The 925-nt window shown below is 41.8% G+C and overlaps 1 protein-coding gene across 1 annotated transcript; it reads left to right on the forward strand.

The window, feature by feature from the left end:
- Positions 1–16: 16 nt before the first annotated feature.
- LOTGIDRAFT_175901 (hypothetical protein) lies at positions 17–649 on the forward strand (the record flags this gene model as incomplete). The annotated part of the gene is made up of 1 exon (XM_009062848.1): positions 17–649. One exon carries the CDS (start codon positions 17–19, stop codon positions 647–649), a length of 633 nt encoding a protein of 210 aa, XP_009061096.1.
- Positions 650–925: the final 276 nt, after the last annotated feature.

Genomic DNA, 925 nt, shown 5'->3' on the forward strand with positions numbered 1-925 from the left:
AGCTGGATTGCTAGACATGCCTTTAGGCAATTCAAGGACTAGGCTTCTACTGGCAGATTTAGACATTCCCCCACCAGCTGAAAGTGGTATGTCCAAGTTATCCAGTTATGTGAGTTCAAAGACAACTGACTTGAACAATGAAAGCATGAGAACTAAGGTGGAAGAGGTGAACAATGAAAGCATGAGAACTAAGGTGGAAGAGGTGAACAATGAAAGCATGAGAACTAAGGTGGAAGAGGTGAAAAATGTCAATAGACGAAGAGGTGCCTCCAACCCTAACGTGATAAATGTGGCTTTGGATGGCCGGTACAATTGTCTGACCATAGGACACAGCAAGAAACCCAGACAAGGAGCATCCCAATCAATCGGCATTGCTTGTGAGACAAACACAGATAAGAAATATATCATAAGTGCTGTGTTGCAAAATAAACTTTGTTGGACTGGAGCGTGGCTAAGAAACACAGGCATTACTGTCAACTGTCCAGGACACGAGGGATGCACAGCAAATCTGACAAGACATGCACCTTTATCTGAGAGAGAAATGGGTAGAATAATTGGTGAAGATTTATCTATTCAAGGGGTGCTCATCAAGTTTGCCACAACAGACGGAGATTCAACGTCAGCTACCAGAATTGAAGAGGCAATGTGAACTTTACATCCTATGTGGAAAGTTGAAAGACTAGCTGACCCAGCCCATCTTAGTTCATCTCAGTTTCGCCAATGTTTTAAGGCTAATTTTAGCGACGGAATGTTCAGAGGCAAAACAAAAGTTGAAAAAACAAATCAAAAGAAAACTTTGAGCCAGGACATAAAATCTAGGTGTAGCCTTGTGATCAAAGAGATGTACTCTACTTACTGCGGAGATGTGGACAAACTGAAAAAACAGCTACCGAAAATACTACAAGCAACTGTTATGTGCTACGAT

Source organism: Lottia gigantea, assembly GCF_000327385.1.
Source record: "Lottia gigantea unplaced genomic scaffold LOTGIsca_535, whole genome shotgun sequence".
In the NCBI taxonomy this organism is placed as follows: Eukaryota; Metazoa; Mollusca; class Gastropoda; family Lottiidae; genus Lottia; species Lottia gigantea.